The sequence below is a fragment of the Corythoichthys intestinalis genome, chromosome 3 (assembly GCF_030265065.1).
Source record: "Corythoichthys intestinalis isolate RoL2023-P3 chromosome 3, ASM3026506v1, whole genome shotgun sequence".
Taxonomy (NCBI): domain Eukaryota; kingdom Metazoa; phylum Chordata; class Actinopteri; order Syngnathiformes; family Syngnathidae; genus Corythoichthys; species Corythoichthys intestinalis.
The window spans coordinates 62,456,391-62,478,212 of NC_080397.1; the positions used below are offsets into that span (position 1 = coordinate 62,456,391).

The window sequence follows — 21,822 nt, forward strand, 5'->3', positions numbered from 1 at the left end:
AACACTGAGACGTTTTATTGTTGAAATGTCATCTCTTTTGTTCCTTACAAGAGAGATAATGACAGTGTCGCTGACCTAAGAGCAGTGCAATAAATAAAAGAATGCTGTTTGTCAACTGAATGTTCAACATTCGCATAAAATGACACTTGTAATAATAATAATAATAACAATAATAATAATAACTCAACATGCCAATACGCGAACAGATAAATAATCACAATCATAAATTAATTGCTAAACTGACAGATGATGAAGCGTTAATTCAATCTTCTGTGTCTGGTTGTCGGGAGGTGTCAGGCTGTGGAAGGGACACAAATTAAAAAATTACTTTTGGACCATTCAACAAACACAAAGAGATGAATACTTTAAATCATTGACTGCCAATGACAGCGATACATGTCCAAGAGGGTTGAGTTTACCTGCTCGCCGTCACACCACGACATTGCCGGACGGTTTCTGGAGCTTCTGCTGCTCCGACCAACTTCCCAAGTAGGATGCCAGAAAGTTCTTTTGCGATCTGTAACTACAAAGCAAACCCTTTTCCATTCAATCCTTATGACAAAATTTTGCTTTTTCATCAAAAAACTGTGGCGCCCCTAAAGGGACATCAAGAGAAATAAAATATATCTAAACTATCTGGTGCGCACCAGAAACAATCTGGTAAACAATAGGCATTATATTGCATTTAAGCTAGTGGACTTTTGTTATGCAAGTTAGCCAATTCTTTTTTTGTACGTAGATCCTCTTTTCTTTTTTTTTTTTTTTTTTTTTTTTTTTAAATTTAGGCGTGCATGGGACACCAGCAGTTTCGGCATGCTAAAAATGATAATACAGGATTTAGCTAGGTTAGCTAGTTGAGCTTTACTTCAATCTTGCACTCAACTAGCGCCTGAGCTTAGCCTCAAAGGATATAAAAATAAATAAATAAATGAGGATCTATGTACAACAAAAGAACAATTGGCTAACTTGCATAGCAAAAGTCCGCTAGCTCCAATGCTATATAATGCTAATGCAGAGTATTGATAATGTATTGACAGGTCAGATTGGTCATGCACTGCGCCTCGCATTCAAGTAGGGGACCGCCCACATCAAGAGGAGCTATTCGCAAACACACGCACACAGCGATCTAACGCTAGATTTCTGTTAAAAAAAGTACGAAAGCTGTACCGCATACAAACAGGATGGATTGTCTCAAGAGTGTCTCAGTTGTTGGAGGATTCAAGGTAATTATTATATTTTTCATACCATGCATGCATTTTGAAACGTATAAAAAAAAAACAATGGGAGAAATTAGCCACTATTGCATTGGTATCAGTCCGCAATATTTACGTAAAATAAATGCTAACTGCACCTTTTTTTTTTGCTTTTAACCAAGAATCGAGACTGTTTTTTTTTTTTTTGTCCATATCTATAAAGAATTTGGTGATTTAAGTATTTATTCACAAGAATTTTTACCAGAAAAGCTCTGTTTACATCAGGTGGCCGCTAGCTACATTTACTAACAGACTAGCATTTAACTTTGACATATTTATGTAAAATAACTGCTGAGTGCACGTTTTTTTGCTTTTAACCAAGAATCGAGGCTGTTTTATGTCCATATCTATAAAGAAATCAGGAATTTAAGCATTTATTCACGAGAATTTTCACCGGAAAAGCTCTGGTTAAATCAGGCGGCTGCTAGCTACGTTCACTAACAGACTAGCATTGTACTTCGACATATTTATGTAAAATAAATGCTAACTGCACTTTTTTTTGTTTTTTTGTGTGCTTTTAACCAAGAATCGAGACAATAATTTTCGCCAGAAAAGTTCTGTTTACATCAGGCGGCTGCTAGCTACGTTCACTCACAGGCTAGCATTGTACTTCGACATATTTACTTAAAATAAATGCTAGGTGCACGTTTTTTTTTGTTTTTTTTTGTTTTTTGCTTTTAACAAAGAGTCGAGACTGTTTTACATCCATATCGATGAAGAATTCGGGGATTTAAGCATTTATTCACAAGAAGTTTCACCAGAAAAGCTCTGTTTCCATCAGGTGGCCACTAGCTATATTCACAAACAGACCAGCATTGTACTTCGACACATTTACGTAAAATAAATGCTAATTGCACGTTTTTTTTGCTTTTAACCAAGAATCGAGACTGTTGTAGGTCCATATCTGTGAAGAATTCAGGGATTTAAGCATTTATTCACAAGAATTTTCAAAGAAAAAAGCTCTTTGTCGGTGATTCCACTCGGTCAGCTTTGACAGCCTCGCCAATAATGCAGGCCCCCTATTTATCGTGTCCTGTCAATTACAAGTCTATGGCTAATGTTTATCAGATTCTTTCTGGTGCTGACCAGGTAGTCTAAATTTATTTTATTTCTGTTGATGTCCTTTAGGGAATCTGTAAAAAAAAAAAAAAAAAAAAAATGCAGTTGTATGTTTAAAAATTGGGCAAATTATATAAAAAAAGTTCTATCCCACTTTTTTTCTCATTTTATAGCATTAAAAAAATTATATTCAAACTTTATTCTTTTCAAATTACGACCAAATAAAGCTTTTCAATTGGAACAGAACAATAACAAAAAAGATTTTAATACTGGAAGGTTATGATTCTTTTTTAAAATTCCATAATATAACTTTCCTATTATAAAACTACACAGTAATTTTTAGAAATTACGATGGATGAAATGCTTTTTTTCTTACAGTATGACAAACTTAGACTGGCAATCATTTAAATTAAGACTTTTTTTTTTAAAAGTAATATAGAGTTTTATATGAGCAAATGCTCATTCGCTGCCAGACTTCCAGTTGAGATGGCTTGGACGTCTCTCGGCGTCAATAGCGACCCAATGATCTAACGGGTTCAATTTCTTTTTCTCCAAATATGGATTACTAGTTTTTACGACTTTCTTCAACTCGTGATTGTCATTGTCAGTGTCAGTGTCATAAATTCCACTTCTAATCAATTTATTGCCGCTCTAATTGCCATAAGAAAATCAGGACTATGGACCTGCTTTTTCATTTTCAGTTACATATTGATTAGACAGATCCCGCAAAGTGTGCCATTTTGATGACATCATGAGTGAAACGGAGACTGAATATTGGACTAACTGACCTTTTGCCAACTCCGCCACCTACAGAGGTATGAAAAAGTGTCTGAACCTTTTGATTTCTGCATAAAATCACCTTCAAGTTTGATCTGATCTTTGTCAAAATCACACAGATGAAAAAACTGGGTCTGGTTTAACTAAAACCACCCAAACATTTATAGGTTTTCATATTTTAATGAGGATAGTATGCAAATAGTGACAGAAGGGGGAAAATAAGTAAGTGAACCATCAACCGACTTCAACCGGATGCTTCCTGTAGCTGAAGATCGGTCTGGCACATCGATCAGGACTAATCTTGGCCCATTCCTCTCTACAAAACTGCTGTAGTTCAGTCAGATTCCTGGGATGTCTGACATGAATCACTGTCTTTAGGTCATGCCTCAAAATCTCAATGGGGTTCAAGTCTGGACTTTGACTTGGCCACTCCAGAACGTGTATTTTGTTCTTCTGTAGCCATTCTGAAGTTGATTTACTTCTGTGTTTTGGATCATTGTCTTGTTGCAGCATCCATCCTCTTTTAGGCTTCACCTGTCTGACAGACAGCCTCAGGTTTTCCTGCAAAACATCCTGATAAACCTTTGAATTCATTCTTCCATTCATGATTGCAAGTTGTCCAGGCCCTGAGGTAGCACAACAGCCCCAAATCATGATACTCCCGCCACCATTCTTCACAGTGGGGATGAGGTGTTTATGTTGGTGAGCTGTTTCATTTTTTTCTACACATGTTTTTGTGTGTTACTCCCAAGCAGTTTCTTCTGTCCACAAAATATTTTGCCAAATCTTCTGTGGAGTGTCCAAGTGCCATTTTGCGAACATTAAAAAAGCAACAATGTTTTTTTTTTTGGGCAGCAGTGGCTTCCTCTGTGGAGTCCTCCCATGAACACCATTCTTGGCCATAAAGTTGATGTGTGCAAAGAGATATTGGACTGTGCCAGTGATTTCTGTAAGTCTTTTGAAGACACTCCAGGGTTCTTTTTTATCTCTCTGAGTATCCTGCACTGAATTTTTTGCATCATCTTTGGTGGACGGCCACTCCTTGGAAGAGAAGCAACAATGCCAAACTCTCTCCATTTGTAGACAACTTCTCTGATTGATGAACATCCAGACTTTTAGAGATGGTTTTGTATCCTTTTCCAGTTTTATACAAATCAACAATCCTTGATCGCAGGTCTTCAGACAACTCTTTTGACCGAGCCATGATGCACATCAGACAATCCTTCTCATCAAAACAATGTTTTATAGTGTGCAGGGCAGCTTTATGTCACTCATCAGTGATTGGGCACACACCTAAATTAAATTGTTTGGTAAAAATTGGTTTCAATTGCTCTTTAAGGCTAGGTTCATACTACAGGTCTTAATGCACGAATCCGATTTTTTCGTGTTTTTCCGACTTGACGGTCTGAACGGGACAAGTCGGACAGAAGTGGCCCATTTCAAATCCGATCTGAGTCACTTTCGTATGTGGTTCAAATCCGATCTGGGCCACTTTCGTATGTGGTTCAAATCCGATCTGGGCCACTTTTTTTCAGAACGTGTCTGGCGGTCTGAACTGTCAAGACTCCCAAATCGGAATTCATGCAGCAATTACGTCAGAGCAAGAGGCATGGAGGACGGCAGCCAGGTAGGCATTAGCGCCTAGCTTGAACTCTGCTTGTAAGCACGAAGCGGGCTTGACCGCAGTCATAAAAAAAATAAAATGAAGAAAAGGATAACTCTGTCAATTTTCGATTTTCATTCTGTGCGCCGAATGAGCAATATTTCATTATTGCACCCATGGCCGAGTTGGGGCAAACTGACGTCATTTCACGCACACACGTCAAGGCTCGTGTGTGCGTGTATGCGTTCTATCAGTCCGTATAAACTTTGAATATAAGACTAAACGGGGACTATTAATGTGTGTTATTTGTGTCCTTTTTTTGGAAGTCAAAATATGATCACTCTGGAATGACATACAGCTAGCATGTGTAATTTGTTTTGATGCATCTGTGAATGCGGGTCTCTTTGCTGGGCGCATCTCGGACTGCGAATTAGTGCGCGTGCATGGTACTTGAACGGTCTCAATGGACAAAGGCAGTCTGAACGGGCACGCCAAAAAACAGATATGGCAAAAAATCGGATTTGTGCATTAAGACCTGTAGTATGAACCTAGCCTAAATCTCCTTAGTCAGAGGGTTGACTGACTTATTTTCCCCTTTCTGTCATTGTTTGCATGCAATCCTCATTAAAATAGGGAAACCTATAAATTAGGGCTGTCAAACGATGAAAATTTTTAATCGAGTTAATTACAGCTTAAAAATGAATTAATCGGAATTCATCGCTATTCAAACCATCTATAAAATATGCCATATTTTTCTGTAAATTATTGTTGGAATGAGAAGATAAGACACAAGATGGATATATACATTCAACATACGTACAACATAAGTACTGTATTTGTTTATTATAACAATAAATCAACAAGATGGCATTAACATTATTAACATTCTTTTAAAGCGATCCCTGGATAGAAAGACTTGTATTTCTTAAAAGATAAATGTTAGTACAAGTTATAGAAACTTTATATTAAAACCCCTCTTAACGTTTTCGTTTTCATATAATTTGTAAAATTTTCAATCAAAAAATAAACTAGTAGCCCCGCCATTGTTGATGTCAATAATTACACAATGCTCATGGGTGCCCATAAAATCAGTCGCACCCAAGGGCTAGCAGAGGGCGACAAAACTCCAAAAAACACAAGTAACAAGTTGGCATTGCACTGTGCTGTCATTTTAATCTGTTTGAGTGGGGCATGTGCGTTAATTGCGTCAAATATTTTAACATGATTAATTAAAAAATTTAATTACCGCCTGTTAACGATTATTTTGACTATAAATGTTTGGGTGGTTTTAGTTAAAGCAGACACTGTTTTTACATCTGTGTGATTTTGACAAATATCAGATCACATTTGATGTTGATTTCCACAAGTCCAATGGGCCACTCTATACACTCACGCATCATTGTTCGTTATATTGGAAACCTACCTTCGCCCAGCCGTGCCCACTTTACGCCTGAAAACCCCCTCCTAGAGGCTTGGGTGCCATTGCACCCCCCTAAATTAAGCCCCTGACTTGATACCTTGCTACAATTTTTATATTGTCAATATAAACCCTCCGCTGCATATTGTAAACCCTTTTGCCTCAATCATGAGGATGTTGTTCCAAAATAATTCATTTAAAAGATGGTTTGCCTGCAATGGATTGTGCCTTTGGAGTCACGAAACATGCTGTCTTAGCAACGGTAACTAAGGGGGGGGGGCGGCGCTTTTGTGAAAGGTCAATTCAAGGAAGTGTGTGTGAAATATTTGGCAAATCCCACTCATTTTTTCAGTATGAGCAAACTTACTGAGCGCAAGCCATAAGCATGACTGCGGCGCAGCTGACAATGGACAGAACCATGGCGGTGATGACCAAGCCCATCTGGACCCAATTGGTGTCGCCGGCCCGCTCTGATTTGGTCCCCAACGCTTGGGTCTCGCAGCGCTCGCCGTCGTAGCCCTTGTTGCAGCTGCAAAAAAAAAAAAAATAGCGTGCGTTGCGCTAATTAACAAGTGTCTATGTATAGCAGGGATGCCAAACAGATTTTGATGATTGCAGACCCTATTTTGGGCATAAATCCATCCCCCAAAAAATGATTGAAAGGCTTAAAGTGCTTAAGACAGAAAAAAAAGCATGTTTATGTCACATTTCACGGGGTATTTTATGTTCCGGAATGAAATGAACCGCTTGGATGTATGTGGATTGGAAGCGATTTATTTATTCAATTTTTTTGAATCCCGCACCATGAAAATGAGTGACTTCCTGGATTGAGGAAGAATGCGAATGTGACATCAGCTGGGTCACCGTCTCAAAATACAGCCATTACTATATACATTTGTATGAAAACGTATCTGAACATTTTGGTATTTCCCACATTTCTGCATAAAATCACCTTCAAGTTTGACCTGATCTTTGTCAAAATCACACAGATGAAAAAAAACGTGTCGGCTTTAACTAAAATCAACCGAACATTTATAGGTTTTCATATTTTAATGAGGATAGTATGCAAATAATGACAGAAGCGGGAAAATAAGTAAGTGAACCATCACATTTAATATTTTTTGGCCCCCCCCTTTGGCAGCAATAACTTCAACCAGACGCTTCCTGTAGCTGCAGATCAGTCCGGCACAACAATCAGGACTAATCTTGGCCCATTCTTCTCTACAAAACTGCTGTCACATTCCTGGGATGTCTGGCATGAATCGCTGTCTTTAGGTCATACCACTGCATGTCAATGGGGTTCAAGTCTGGACTTTGACTTGGCCACTCCAGAACGTGTATTTTGTTCTTCTGAAGTTAATTTACTTCTGTGTTTCGGATCATTTTTTTGTTGCAGCATCCATCCTCTTTTTAGCTTCAACTGTCTGACAGACGGCCTCAGGTTTTCCCGCAAAACTTTTGAATTCATTCTTCCATCGATGATTGAAAGTTGTCCAGGGCCTGAGGTAGCCAAACAGCCCCAAATCATGACGCGCCCTCCACCATGCTTCATGGTGGGGATGAGGTGTTGATGTCAGTGAGCTGTTCATTTTTCCTCAACACCTGACAATGTGTGTTACTCCTAAACAATTCAACTTTGGTTTCATCAGTCCACAAAATATTTTACCAAAACTTCTGTGGAGTGTCCAAGTGCCTTTTTACGAGCGTTAAACGAGCAACACTGTTTTTTTAGACAGCAGTGGCTTCCTCTGTGGAGTCATGCCATGAACACCATCGTTGGCCATCGTTTTATACATAGTTGATGTGTGCACAGAGATATTGGACTGTGCCAGTGTTTTCTGTAAGTCTTTAGCAGACACTCTAGGGTTCTTTTTTTACCTCTCTGAGTATTCTGCGTTGAACTCTTGGTGTCATCTTTGGTGGACGGCCACTCCTTGGGAGTGGAGCCACCGTGCCAAACTCTCTCCATTTGTAGACAACTTCTCTAGACTTTCGAATGATGAACATCCAGACTTTGAGAGATGGTTTTGTATCCTTACCCAGCTTTATACAAATCAACAATCCTTGATTATAGGTCTTGTTGAAATTCGCCTCCCCAGACAAGCCGCACGGAAACAGCGACAGCTGAACAAAGTGCCGCTCTGCCGATGCTGCCTCCGCGCGCGCTGACCGGTAAGGCGGAACTTTGCGCGTTCATCTCTGATATTAACCCTTTGTACTGACTCCATGTTCCAAAAGTTTGAAAAAGACTCGCCGAAAGCAGGTTGACAATTTATTCGTCGACAATGGTCAAAAGCAAGGCAAAAAAAGACGACGGAGGGACAATTCTGGATCCAAAACAAGGCTACATGTTTCCGAGCAGCAAAATCTGTCTTATCTCAGTGTCCAGTGTTTTTTAAGTCCGTGGGCCGGCCGAAGGTGTGCCGAGGCATTGCTTTGGGATCATCCCTCTCTGGCCGGTTAGGTTCGTGCGTGGATGGGATGTGGTTGCCACAATGACCGACGCTGGTCTTGACGTCACAAGCGCCTGCTATCAACTTTGTTATCCGGGCTGGCACTACTTGTTTAAGGACAAAGCGCGCTGGTCTTTGTCCTTGTTCGTTTGTCGGGAGGACTGATTGCCAGAGTTTGGTGCGTCAATCTTTCTCGTGGCGCACACGTTTTGGGCTTCTGTGATAAGATGGCGTTGTGTATCTATTCTGTTTCTTTAAACTATGGTGTGCTTTTTATTTTACATTAGGTGTGTTAGAGTAGTGCAATCCTACAGTATATATGAAAAATGATCCTATTCCCTGATTGATTATATTACGTGTGTTCGAGTAATGCAAACAGTTAGACGGTGCCTACGAGAAACGGTACTATTTCTCCTTTTCCCCCTCATGAGCGCCGATAAGGTGATTCACTTTACTGTGTTTAAGGCCAGTGAGTGGAGTCTGCCTAAACTATAATTAAATGAATGTGTTATACTAATGCAAGCAATTATATGGTGTGTGCGAGAATGGTAGCTTTTCCCTTCAGTCTTCAGACAGCTATTTTTGACCGAGACATGATGCACATCAGACAAGGCTTCTCATCGAGACAATTCTGACCAGGTGTGTGTTTTATAGTAGGCAGGGCAGCTTTAAACCACTCATCAGCGATTGGGCACACACCTGACTTAAATATTTGGTAAAAATTGGTTTCAATTGCTCTTTAAGTCTCCTTAGACAGAGCGGTCACTTACTTATTTCCCCCCCCTTCTTTCATTGTTTGCATGCTATCCTCATTAAAATATGAAAACCTAAAAATGCTTGGGTGGTTTTAGTTAAAGCAGACACTGTTTTTACATCAGTGTGATTTCGAATAAGATCAGATCAGATTTGATGGTGATTTTATGCAGAAATGCGAGAAATTCCAAAAGCTTCAGATACTTTTTCATGTAGAGATAATCACCAATTCAGGTTGTGATGTCACAAAACAGTGAAAAGTGAAAAAAAGTGGGCGTCCGTGGTGGTGGAACTCACATGCAAACGGGTTCCTGCAGACCTTCCATACGCTGGCAGAAGCCATGGATGCAGTACTCCAAGTGGGTAGAGGTGCAGGGGTCTTCAGTGGTCCACAAGGTGGACGTCTGGCCTTGAGTGGACAAAGTGTGCTCGGGGTTGAACGCGGTGGTGCTCTTGATCTTCTGCTTGTTCTTCTTCTTGCCTTTGCCTTTTCTCTTTTTCCTGTCATCGCGCAGAAATTCACCTACGAGTTGGACATGAGCGAGGGGTTACAGACTGTCTAGTTACAGTGTTCTGAATGGAAGTGAAAAGAATCCTACTTGCGAGCGCTTCGACGTCCACGTCGTCGTATTCGACATTGCCCCGCACGACTTGGAGGCCCTCCCCCGAGGCCGATCCTAACGTCACGCTGCCGAGCTCACCCGAGGACGACGCCTCGGATTCTTGGGTGCCCAGAACACTCAAAAGTACTGGAAACACAATATTGTACAGTGAATCTTTCAACTTAATGTTCTCATGCATGAACTGAAATGGTTTTGTTTTTTTTAACTCGCTGAACTCATTGTTTGCCATTGACGGCGATGGACGTCCGATCCATTTCCGCGGCCAGTCCTCCCAGTTTAAAACACCCACAGGGCTTTATTTTCATTCCGAGCGCAGGTCTAGACTCGCGTCCAAGTGTGGGTGGTGCAACATATTTTGGCAAGGAGGTACAATTTGAAAAAGGGTGCCGTGACCAGTGTTGCCACAATAAACTTTTAAAAAGCAATCTGATTCTGGATTGGAGGCAGTGGCGGACTTGGCAATTTTGGGGCCTAAGGCGAACATATCCAGGGGCCATCTCCATGGGTCAGGGGTTAAAAAGATGAGAAGGGTGTGGAGGAAATTGTCAGGGAAACGCGGGAAGGCAGGTGGTGTGGACCCAATTGCAGGGAAACAAAAAGCAGCAAGACAGGTGGCGGTGAACTCAAAACACGTTTTAATAACAACCAAAAGCACAAAGTACAACCAAAAGGACTGGGGATCAAAAAGGCAATGTTCAAACCAAAACTTACTTAAACGGAGGGACTAGTACACGAAGGCTTGGAGAGGTCTTGACTTTGACACAGACATAGACATTGACGAGCACATGGGCATTGACATTGACAATGACGCAACAAGGACTGAAAAGAAACTGGGAGCTTATATACACACGCAGACAAAGGGTAACGAGACAATGAGGAACAGATGGGTGACACAGGTGGACGCAGATTGGAGGATACACAAGGAGCGGTACACCAGGTGAAATCAATGGCAATTACAAGGACACACTAGGAGGGAACCAACACAAAACCTAACAGAAATATGTTCTGGTACACTACGGCTGTCCTAAACGACATATTAGTCAACTTACTAGTTTTACGATTATTCGACTAATCTGACAATTTTCTTTTTTTCACTAATTTAGCAATGAAATTTTTGTTGACGCTTATTAATTCACAGAACTATTTTGGAACACTTCAATTCTTTATTAAAGTACCAATAATCATGTCAATAACAATAATTAATCACAAATAAACAATGAGGTTAAATGCTGATAGCATTTACTAGTGCAAAAGAAAGGAAAGTAAACAGATTCAGAACACAGACTTTGCAACATTATTCAAAACAATTCTTTAAAAAAAAAAATCTAATAATATCATTATGGTATACTACTATATGGCGGAAAACACAGACAAGGCTGAAAAAGCAGTTTCTGCTCTTGTAACCCTCTACAAAATAAACTGCTGAATTTTAAGCCAAAAGAACTGTTCTGTTTGATACAACAATATGTCTATATCAGGGGTGTCCAAACTTTTTGCAAAGGGGGCAGATTTGGTGTGGCAAAAACGTGGGGGGCCGACCTTGGCTGACGTCCTTTACGTAGAACAATATATTTAAGCAAATTTTAGCAAGCCGTTCTGTGTGTCACATTTGCTTTATTATAGGGCTGCAGCTATCGAATATTTTAGTAGTCGATTAATCGATGGACTTGTTAGTTCGAATAATCGAGTAATCGGATAAGGACATGAAAAATTAAAACACCTGAGCTGAGCCTCAAACGATCTAATCTAAAAAATAAAAAAAAGATCTGTGTACAACAAAAGAACAATTGGCTAACTTGGATGGAAAAAGTCTGCTAGCTTAAATGCTATAAAATGCAAAAGTTTTTTTATTAATTTTTTTACAATGCTCTTAACAAGTGGTTCAGACACATATTCCCACAAAAAAAAACGGCTAAATATACCTACAAACTAAACTAAGAATGCATTAAAAAAACATTCGCTCAAACAAAAACTTTGCTTATGTCGGTCTTAACAGGGAGCAGTTGGATTCAGCCATGTGAAAAGAGGCAGACCAGAGGGCATTGTATCCACCCTCATCAGTAAAATCAAATGCAAACACTTTTAAAATCAACCATTACAATGCCACTTTAATTAAACGAATACTCGAAGCAACAAAATTTAGTTGGAATATTTTTTTCTAATCGAATACTCGAGTTAATCGATTAATCGTTACAGCACTACTTTTTTTTTTTTTTTAAATTAATAATTTCAACAATTTTGCAAGTAGCCTTTGTGGCAACTTTGGACATATCTGGTCTATATGCTGCCATAGCAGATTCATGGCGCACTAAGTCTCCGAACTATTTTTGATTTGTCCGTTTTACCCTGAAAACCCCCGTTTACAGACGTCGCGCAACCGCTTTTGTTTCAACCTAGCCATAAAAAGAAGGTAAGTAATTATATTTATTATTCAAAATGTCTGTCATTTTTAGCTTAGAATCATTAATTGAGGTCTAAATTTTAGTTTAAAAAAACAAAATGACTTTGAAAAAATTATTCACTCGCATATTTGAAACTTTTAAACAAATTACGTCACAATGAAAAATTTGGCGTCTGTAAAAAAGTCACGGATATCTATCTCATAACTATCGCTTAATTGTATTTTTTTTGTTACTTTCGCATTTTCCCCGATATGTTAGATGATAAATAATCGAAAAAAATTGAAAAATAACGTTTAAAAGGGTAACTATATGAAAATGAAAATCTCAACCACTCCTTGTTGTCTCCGATTTTTGCATCGCGACCCTTGTTATATCACCATGTTTTACCCATAAAAAAAAAAAGTCAGGCTGTGGCCATTCACAGCTGTGTCTTGACACTCGGTGATACACGCTACATGGAGTTTTTGGATCGAAACAAGGTAAGTAAACGATAATATATCGTTAAAATCGTGGCGTCTTTAATTCTGCTGTCGCGTGCCCTCGCCTCCAATTAGGGTTTTGCTGTTTAAATTTTTTTTTTTTTTTAAAATGCCTTCCTGTTCAAAAATTTTGTTCCCCCAGAAAATTGAGATTTTAAGCTTTCCAATGATGTATCAGACATGCATATCGGACAATTTTGAAAGTTGGCTAAATTGGGGGTCTCAGAGCGGAACTTCAAGTCACCTGATTGTTTTCCGGCATATATAATAGTAGTATAATAATTATAATAATTATTCATTGCCAGTCATATTTGTCGTGAAGAGTGTCATTTGAAAGCTATTCTTAGTGTCGAATCTGTATTCTGTAGTATTTACTCAACATATTATAATATTAATTCTGAAGTATGTGGGATTAACTCCAGAAATCATTATTTATATGACGAACAAGACGTGCTTTTGCTGTTAACCAGCTGTTGAGCGTTATTGTATGACTGATTGGAACTGTACTACATTGTTTCGCCACAGGGTGTGCTGTCGTGTATTTTATATTCAGTGTGAAGAAGAAGAAGAAGTTTAAAACAGGCATTAGAGGCCTCAGGCCTGTTCTCAACTTCTCCCTCACTGCACTTTGGCTCTCATGGAGAGCACGTTTGCTCATGTGTTCGAAATAAACGATAGCCGATGTGCAAAGTAGCAAGTGAGCTGTAAAAATAGCGAGCTTAGTGGCGTGAAAACAGCAGGAGAGCTAAGTGAAGCTAACGAACAGCTAAGCGATGCTAAATGGCGCTAAATGAAGCTAGCGACTGATACTCTGTCCGTCGTCGTGGAACAGGCCATTGAAGTGCGTGTGTGTGTGTGTGTGTGTGTGTGGGGGGGGGGTCTAAATGCAGCATTCGAATAGCTTTCTTTTTTGTTCTGTTATTTGTTTGTTTAGTATGCTGACATAATTATCCATGACAAATAGTTGGGGGTGCTGCTGGCTCCAGTGGCCCAAGCCGTTGATCGTTGGGGCAAGGGCAGCTGGTTGGGGGCCTAAGGCGAGCGTCCACTTCGCCTGAATAGTAGATCCGCCTATGCTCAGCATAGCATAGCAATGCATAGCATAGCATAGCATAGCATAGCATAGCATAGCATAGCATAGCATACCATACCATACCATACCATACCATACCATACCATACCATACCATACCATACCATACCATACCATACCATACCATACCATACCATACCATACCATACCATACCATACCATACCATACCATACCATACCATACCATACCATACCATACCATACCATACCATACCATACCATACCATACCATACCATACCATACCATACCATACCATACCATACCATACCATACCATACCATACCATACCATACCATACCATACCATACCATACCATACCATACCATACCATACCATACCATAACCATAACCATACCATAAAACAGCAAATTGTACCATTATCCTTATTGTTTTTTTCAAAGTTTTCTTTGTGTATGTGGCTTAGTTACCTTTATGATGTAAGTTTTTCAATAAATCAATGTCAAATTACCCTTGCACTGTAAAGGAGAAGCCCCCCCCTCCCCTAATTTTGTTGTACATTGTATGATGACGGTAAAAGCTATTGGTGTTGGTGTTATACTTATATAGCGCTTTTCCACCTTATCAAGGCGCTCAAAGCGCTTTACACTATCTCACCATTCACCTACTGGTGACACAGCACCAGGAGCAACGTGGGGTTCAGTATCTTGCTCAAGGATACTTAGGTGAGTTCATCAGGGTGAAGGATCGAACCCACAACCTCTGGGTTGGGGGACAACTACTCTACCACTGAGCCACACCACCCTATTCTGTTCTATTCTATTCTATTCTATTTAAACTGTGTACAGATCCTTTAAAAAAATTTGAATAGCATAGAAAAAAATTATATTTACAGAAATAAATAAACATTTGCATGATGTTTTAATTCTTGGGAACTAAATACAAAATTGTCTCCGTTTTTGTTTTGATACCAATTACAAATATTTTTTTTTCATTTATCCTAAAATAATAATTGTATAATTATTCACATTTTGCATTTTTAATTTCTCTCTCTCTCTCTCTCTCTCTCTCTCTCTCTCTCTCTCTCTCTCTCTCTCTCTCTCTCTCTCTCTCTCTCTCTCTCTATTTTTTTTTCTTATTATTATTATTATTTTTTTACCTTCTATATTTGATGCTGAAAAGTAATTACATTCTTATAGGATTTTAAAAAAAAATTATTTAAAATTAAATGGTAATCTAATTGACACACTGTTAGTAATTTCCCCCACCCCCCCCCAAAATATTTGTATCATTCTTAACTTTGCTGGCGGTAATGGCACGCGACGTCCAATCCATTCTAACAAGGAGGGTCAGCAGCACTCTTTAGAGTCTCGTAGTATGACAACATTTGACTTTATTTTGGTAATATCTCCATTTTAATCTTGTAATATAATTTATTTCAAAGCGCCTTTGCTTGCCACTCAAGGTATGAGATTAAACAAATAAATAAACATATATAACATTAAATAAAAACATCAAACATAATACGCCTGTCCAAATAGATATGTTTTAAGCTAGGACCTGACATTTATTTATCTATATTTTTAAATCTGACTCTTATCATACATGTATTTTTAAAAGTATTTTTAATATTTTATATTTTTATGGATTTGTTCTCATGGTCCTATTTTTCTTCTTCTTTTGTTTAGCCCAAATTTTCCATCGTAGGATGTAAAAATCAAAACATTTAACATCATGATCAGTGCATTAAAATGCTAAATGAGCCAAACAGTCACTTGCCTAATAAAAGGTTGACCAAAATTTCACTGAAACATTATCATTCACAAATTGAACTTCTTTAAATTCATAGATCCAAAGTACGCAATGAAGTCATTCTTCACACCATTGATTGTCATGAATTAAAACTGTCCATTTTTTCTTGCTTCAACATTCTGGTAGTAATTGAACTCACCTAAGCAGAGGAGGCAGGTGATGACGAAGGTGTTCATATCCCAGGAAGACGAGCGAGTGAAAGCCAGGAAGTCTGTTCCAAGTCCGAGTCAGCGTCTGAGTGAGTGAGATATGAGTGTGTTGTGCTCTCTTAACCTCTGCTGGGGTGTGTGCCGCCTTTATACACACATGCACTTCAAGGTGAAACCAGCGTGTAATGATTAACAAGACATTTTGCATGCCGGAATCTCATGAAAATGCCATTTATAGAGGGAACGGTGAATGTGAAGAGTTCATTTATATTCCGTCGGGTCTCCGTTGGCTATTAAAATGCTCATTTTCAACATTTTATCCTTCCCGCGTTAATTGTTATGACTTCCGTTGGCCTTATATGGGCACGTTACGGCAGCGCGCAAACTCATTCATCAGTCTGGCAGTTCCGCTATAGGATGTGCTTCTCAATTATTTTCTGTTAAGCCCTCAGCCCCAGGAAGACGTAAACGTCCCCACCACCCAACTCTCTGTCCTTTTTTATTAGTAAAGACAAAAAAGTACACTGGTATGAAAAGGTATCTGAACCTTTTGGAATTTCTCACATTTCTGCATAAAATCACCATGAAATGTGATCTGATCTTTGTCAAAATCATACAGATGAAAAAACAGTGTCTGACTTAACTAAAACCCCCCAAACATTTATAGCAGGGGTCCCCAAACTTTTTCCTTTGAGCGACACATAACTTTTCCTTTCTCTAATGAGGGGCCAGGGTCAGTTTGTAACAGAACAGGTGTGAAGATTGCAGGCGTGCCTCAATGTAAAAATTAGGGCTGTCAAACGATTAAAAATTTTAATTGATTTAATTACAGCTTAAAAATTAATTAGTTGTAATTAATCGCAATTCAAACCATCTCTAAAATATGCCATATTTTTCTGTAAATTATTGTTGGAATGGAAAGATAAGACACAAGATGGATATATACATTCAACATACGGTACATAAGTACTGTATTTGTTTATTATAACAATAAATCAACAAGATGGCATTAACATTATTAACATTCTGTTAAAGCGATCCATGGATAGAAAGACTTGTAGTTCTTAAAAGATAAATGTTAGTACAAGTTAGAGAAATGTTATATTAAAACCCCTCTTAATGTTTTCGTTTTATTAAAATTTGTAAAATTTTCAATCAAAAAATAAACTAGTAGCCCGCCATTGTTGATGTCAATAATTACACAATGCTCATGCAGGGCCGGCCCAGCCTATAAGCGACTATGCAGCTGTTTAGAGCCCCTGACCACTAGGGGGCCCCCAATCTGGCTATTGTTTAATTTATATTATATTTTGTTTACTACAGTTGCTTTATTTGACATTTGTGAGTTTTGATACTTGATTACCAGCTTAAAAAAATAAAAGTTCTTCCTTAACTTCTTTCTTTCCTCTTATAGTAAAAGGTTTGGCGCTATCTACTGTAAGTACTGACAATCATTTGGGGTGAGAAGTTTGAAGTATGCAGTGCAACAAAATCTGATTAGTATACAAAATATGGACGTATGGGTTGGATTGCATGTATGGGTTTCACAGTACACCGTGACGAAATGGTGGGCCAAAAATATGGGCCCCTTTGCATTATTTTGCTTAGGGCCCCCAAATGGCCTGGGCCGGCCCTGTGCTCATGGGTGCTTAAACCCATGAAATCAGTTGCACCCAAGCGCCAATAGAGGGCGACAAAACTCCAAAAAACACAAGTAACAAGTTGGCATTGCACTGTGCTGTCATTTTAATCTGTTTGAGCGGGGCATGTGCATTATTTGCGTCAAAGATTTTAAAGTGATTAATTACAAAAATTAATTACCGCCCGTTAACGTGATAATTTTGACAGCCCTAATCTGAACCTTTTGGAATTTCTCACATTTCTGCATAAAATCACAATCAAATGTGATCTGATCTTTGTCAAAATCACACAGATGAAAAAACTGTCTGATTTAACTAAAACCACCCAAGAATTTATAGGTTTTCATATTTTAATGAGGATAGTATGCAAACAATAACAGAAGGGGGGGAAATAATTAAGTAAACCATCACATTTAATAGTTTGTGGGCCCCCCTTTGGCAGCAATGACTTCAACCAGATGCTTTCTGTGGCTGCAGATCAGTCTGGCACATCGATCAGTCCCATCCTTCTCTACAAAACTGCTGTTGTTCAGTCAGATTCCTGGGATGTTTGGCATGAATCGCTGTCTTTAGGTCATGGCACAGCATCTCAATGGGGTTCAAGTCTGGACTTAGACTTGGCCACTCCAGAATGTGTATTTTGTTCTTCTGAAACCATACTGAACTTGATTTACTTCTGTGTTTCATCTTGTTGCAGCATCCATCCTCATTTTGCTTCAACTGTTTGACAGGCAGCCTCAGATTTTCCTGCAAAACTTTTAAATTCATTCTTCCATTTAAGATTGCAAGTTGTCCAGGCCCTGAGTTAGCAAAACAGCCCCAAATCATGATGCTCCCTCCACCATGCTTCACGGTGCAGATGAGGCGTTGATGTTGGTTAGCTGTTCCATTTTTCCTCCACACATGACGTTGTGTGTTACTCCCAAAAAATTCAACTTTGGTTTACCAAAACTTCTGTGGAGTGACCAAGTGCCTTTTTGCGAACATAAAATGAGCAACTGCTAAAGCAGCATTCTTTACATACAGTTGATGTGTATACAAAGATATTGGACTGTGCCAGTGATTGTGCCAGACACTGTTTTTACATCTGTGTGATTTTGACAAAGATCAGATCACATTTGATGGTGATTTTATGCGGAAATATCAGAAATTCCAGAAGGTTCAGATACTTTTTCATACCACTGTAATATAGATCAGTTAACAATAAAGTGTAACTTTATAAGTGTGCGAGAGCCCTATTGGAATGCAAAGGATTATTATTAATTTTTCATGGCAAATGATATTGGCCAATTTGGAGGCTTTAACATGCACAAAAACTCACCAAAATTTGCACATACATGCGGCTTGGCGTAAATTTAGATAATTTTGTCAACAAAACGTAACAAAATGGCTTAGTGGTGCCCCCTTGAATTTTTCAAAAAGGCCTCTTTCCCAATAGGTGTTTTCAAAGTAGAGCGATTAAAATTGGGGAGTCGATACCTTGTGCAAAACGGATCCAAAAAGTCGCTTGCACCCATATTCTTAACCCAACAAGATATCGGGTAATTGAATGTTAAAAAAAATGTGCAATTTTATTCGATATTGGAGTGTGCACAATTGAGACCTTGGCACCTAGGGAGTAGGTTGGATCCTCCTCAAAATTGGTGAGACTGTTCATGAGACAAATGGGATCTAAAGTTATCGAAATAATGAGTTTCCATTCACGGGCCTGATCTGGGTGGGGTGCCAAAGTCGGCAGTTTTTTTGGGGGGGGAGCAAAATGCCAAATTCAGTAAATGACCAATAACTCCCTGACACAAGGTACACTATTTTTCATATCTGGCATGAATGTGAGGTACCTCAGCCCAAACACGACTGCATTGAAATATTACCCTTTGGGCCTGGCGCCCCTTGCTGGGAACAGAACATTCCTTTTTTACTAGACAGGCTCCTCCTGCAAGGGAAAAAAGTCAATTGATTTCAAACCGGCATTAAGGGAGCCTTCAGACATGTGTTCAGGTGCCTGATGAAAAATATTGAGGTTTCGTTGAAGCAGAGGGGTCCAAATGGGTAAGTGAAAATGACCGTCGCCATTTTGACTCGCCACAAATTTTGAACAGTCATAACTTGCCAGACATATAACATATCTGCGCCAAACTTCCCGTGAGAGTCGTACCCTGAAGGGTCTTGGAGGGGTCATTTGCATCAACTCTTCAGCACCAACTAGTGGCAAGTTACAGAAGGTCACTCATTTTCCTGGTACATGTCCAGTTATTTTCGGTTTAGTCATTGTTATATGATGCTGACAATGCTCGCTGGTTTACTGATGTAACACTGACAAAGCAGGACGATTGTTGGGCAATACAGGAAGTCCCTGGGTTACAACGTACCCGACTTATGTGAATTCGACTTTACAACGCCGGATTCTCGTCCGCCATTTTCTGACCAGTCTTTTTTTTTTTTTTTCCGGTCATGTAAACAGTACTAATATGACGTGTTCTGTCCTCACTAAATTTGAAGTTGTTCAGCTTGACAGACGGTAAACAAGACAATTGTGCTTTTTGAAGTTTTTTACTTCCTTCACTTTTGACAATTTGTAAAGCTGTAACACACATATGTACACTTATGTTCAAAACAACCTGCGTTTTAACAATAAAACATTTGACACAAAACAATTGGTGTTCAAACGTCCATCTCGTCTGATCAATATGGAAATTTAGTCGATTAAATTAGCTTAATTTGCCAACAAAAGTCTGCTATCTTAAATGCTACGAATGCTAACGTATTTACAATTCTCATAGCAAATCACATAACTTCACAAACTGTAGCTGTAAACTTAATTCCAAATGCATACACAAACATATATTAGCTGAAACAACTTACAGCTTTATGTGGGACAAACCAGAGCGCAGTTACCCTTTTACATGTGAGACGAGTCTGCTTCTCAGTCATACATGGCGACAGTCCAGCCAGACCCAATGCTGCCACCTGAGGCAAGTGTATGCATAGGCGGATCTACTATTTAGGCGAAGTAGGCAATCGCCTTAGGCCCCCAAACCATCTACCCTAGCCCCAACAAGCAAGAGGTTGTGCCACCGGAGCCAGCAGCACCCCCAACTATTTTTCATGTATAATTATTTCAGCATACCAAACAAACAAATAACAAAACAAAAAAGAAAGCCATTTGAATGTTGCATTTATATTATCTCTCCCCCTCACACACACACACTACAATGGACTGTTCCACGACGACAAACTGAGTATCAGTCGCTTAGCTTCATTTAGCAACGTTTAGCTTGGTTTAGCATCGCTTAGCTCCGCTTAGCTGTTCATTAGCTTCACTTAGCTCTCCCGCGTTTTTCACGCCACTAAGCTCGCTATTTTTACAGCTCACTTGCTACTTTGCAGGTCGGCTGTCGTTTATTTCGAACTCATGAGCGAACGTGCTCTCCATGAGAGCCAAAGTGCAGTAAGGGAGACGTTGAGAACAGGCCGCTAATGCCTCTTTTAACTTTCTTGTTCTTCTTCACACCGAACATGAAATTCACAACAGCACACCCTGTGGCGAAACAATGCAGTACAGTTCAAATCAGTCATACAATAACACTCAACAGCTGGTTAACAGCATTTGCTAACGAAAAAAAATTAAATCTAATAGTGACACCACAAGCAATGACGAAGAATGTTTTTTTACGGTGTGTACAGCTTTCAGTTAGCGGTTTAGCGAACGTACCTCCGGTGAACATTTCAAAATAGAAGCACGTCATGTTCATCAAATAAATAACGATTTCTGGAGTTAATCCCACATACTTCAGAGTTAAAATTTTAATATGTTGCGTCAATACTACAGAATACAGATTGTACACTAAGAATAGCTTTCAAATGACACTATGACAAATATGATTGGCAATGAATAATTATTATACTACTATTATATATAGTAGTATACTTCATAATAATGCTAGAATTTTTTTTAAAGAATTGTTTTGAATAATGTTGGAAAGGCAAAGTCAGTGTTCTGAATCTGTTTACTGTCCATTCTTTTGTAAATGTTTTCAGCATTTAACCTCATCGTTTATTTGTGATTAATTATTGTTATTTACATGATTATTTGTACTTTAATAAAGAATTTAAGTGTTCCAAAATGGTTTTGTGAATTAATAAGCGTAAACAAAAATTTAATTGCTAAATTAGTAAAAAAAAAATTAAAAAAAAAAAGAAAATTATTAAATTAGTCGACTGATCATAAAACTAGTCGGCTGACTAATCAGGAGAAAATTTGTCGTTTAGGACAGCCCTAGTGTACCGGAACATATTTCCTCCACACTCTTCTCACCTTTTTAACCCCTGACCCATGAAGAGGGCCCCTGGA

At 38.9% G+C, this 21,822-nt stretch overlaps 1 protein-coding gene and 1 long non-coding RNA gene across 2 annotated transcripts in view; one reads left to right on the plus strand and one right to left on the minus strand.

Annotated features, from left to right (window-relative positions):
• On the minus strand, positions 1-16,089 carry areg (amphiregulin). The gene is made up of 6 exons (XM_057832149.1): positions 15,822-16,089; positions 9,915-10,064; positions 9,613-9,838; positions 6,477-6,638; positions 420-523; positions 1-298 (listed from the first exon to the last, which is right to left on the minus strand). Exons 1-5 carry the CDS (start codon positions 15,856-15,858, stop codon positions 430-432), a joined length of 669 nt encoding a protein of 222 aa, XP_057688132.1. The 5' UTR covers positions 15,859-16,089; the 3' UTR covers positions 1-298; positions 420-429.
• The window catches only part of LOC130913488 (uncharacterized), a 21,111-nt gene continuing 13,734 nt past the window's right edge, over positions 14,446-21,822 (plus strand). The window contains exons 1-2 of the long non-coding RNA XR_009062773.1: positions 14,446-14,595; positions 15,809-15,920. This is a non-coding gene — a long non-coding RNA (uncharacterized LOC130913488). The remainder of the gene's footprint in view (positions 14,596-15,808; positions 15,921-21,822) is intronic.

Excerpts from the sequence above, each read along its gene's own strand:
- areg (XM_057832149.1), bottom strand. The coding sequence starts at position 15,858 with ATGAACACCTTCGTCATCACCTGCCTCCTCTGCTTAG. Across the intron at positions 10,065-15,821 it reads CACCTGCCTCCTCTGCTTAG|TACTTTTGAGTGTTCTGGGC; the intron begins GTGAGTTCAATT and ends TTGTGTTTCCAG. Across the intron at positions 524-6,476 it reads ATGCTTATGGCTTGCGCTCA|TTACAGATCGCAAAAGAACT; the intron begins GTAAGTTTGCTC and ends TTTGCTTTGTAG.